Raw genomic sequence first — 1,247 nt, 5'->3', positions numbered from 1 at the left:
TTAATATAAAAATACATATTTTTTTCAAACAATGATATAAAGTCATTTAAGAAAGGTAAAAACGATATTTATCGCTACGCTGCTGCAGTTTAAACTAAAATTTAGACGTTAAACTCAGAACTAAACAGTTATTAGAAAGAGGTCGCGTGAAGATATTACGTTAAGAAAAAGAATAGAATTAAGAGATATAAAAACATGAATGAAAGTATTATTTATAAAATCATGAATGAAAGATTTAAACTTTATATAACGTACATCGTAATAAAACAATTAGCTATACTGTAAAACATTTTGTTTTTATATCTCTTTATTCTATTCTTTTTCTTAACATAATAGGCTTTTACAACTACAAGAGATTCTCTATCAAAGTTGACCAAGATTTGTATTTACTTCATAATTATAGTAGTGAAAATTTTGTAAAGGTGGAATAAAATCTACAAGTATGAAATACATTTTGCATTAGTCTCTTTCAATGCATCTAGAAATGATTAACAAGCCCTCTTAAGTTGCTACATACAGCCTTGAACTTTTTACCAATTACAATTACACTGCTACAAAAGTATAAATGAAGATATTCATATACACAAAATTATAATTAAAAACTGGCTTGCTTACCTGAGCCCCCATAGCATCATAATCTCTGGCTCTAGTGAAAGATCTTCCAAGTTTAGATATTTTGCCTGTAGCTTTATCAACTGTAATGATATCTCTGAAATTTATGTGAAGAAAAATATTTTAAATTGATTGATTCATTAAATCATTGATTGAGTGTTAGAGAAAGGGAGAGGGGGAAGGGACAGGTGGATAAATAGATAGATATTTGTATGGAAAGAAATTTGAAAATATTGATCACTACCTACCCAGCTTGCACTTTCTCTTTTGTTAAAGATTCAATCATTTTCTGTCCTAAGTCATAGATTGTTTCCATATCTGTGGTCTTCAGAGTCAATTTTCCAACTTTAGCTCCCTATTCACAAGAAGAAAAAATAAAATATAAAGTTTTAGTTTCCACATAGCCATTTAACTTAAAATTTATTCTATGTAGTTATATAAACTAGAAGGGTACCCAGCATTAAATGGGAAATAAAATATTCAGCTGCCATCTAAACAGTTGAATTGCCCCAGAACATCTGCCACACACACACACACACACACATATATATATATACACACACACATGCATATACTTATATATACTCATGCATATACATAAATATATACATGCATATATATATATATATATATAT

At 28.3% G+C, this 1,247-nt stretch overlaps 1 protein-coding gene across 1 annotated transcript; it reads right to left on the bottom strand.

Moving 5' to 3' along the window:
- Positions 1-528: 528 nt before the first annotated feature.
- LOC106882932 (ruvB-like 2) lies at positions 529-998 on the bottom strand. The gene is made up of 2 exons (XM_014933777.2): positions 861-998; positions 529-709 (listed from the first exon to the last, which is right to left on the bottom strand). The coding sequence occupies exons 1-2, from the start codon at positions 926-928 to the stop codon at positions 544-546; spliced, it is 234 nt and encodes a 77-aa protein (XP_014789263.1). The 5' UTR covers positions 929-998; the 3' UTR covers positions 529-543.
- Between the last annotated feature and the right edge of the window lie 249 nt (positions 999-1,247).

Source organism: Octopus bimaculoides, unplaced genomic scaffold (assembly GCF_001194135.2).
Source record: "Octopus bimaculoides isolate UCB-OBI-ISO-001 unplaced genomic scaffold, ASM119413v2 Scaffold_249067, whole genome shotgun sequence".
Classification (NCBI taxonomy): domain Eukaryota; kingdom Metazoa; phylum Mollusca; class Cephalopoda; order Octopoda; family Octopodidae; genus Octopus; species Octopus bimaculoides.
Note: the sequence above shows the minus strand (reverse complement) of the source record. Positions and strands in the feature narration are given on the sequence as shown.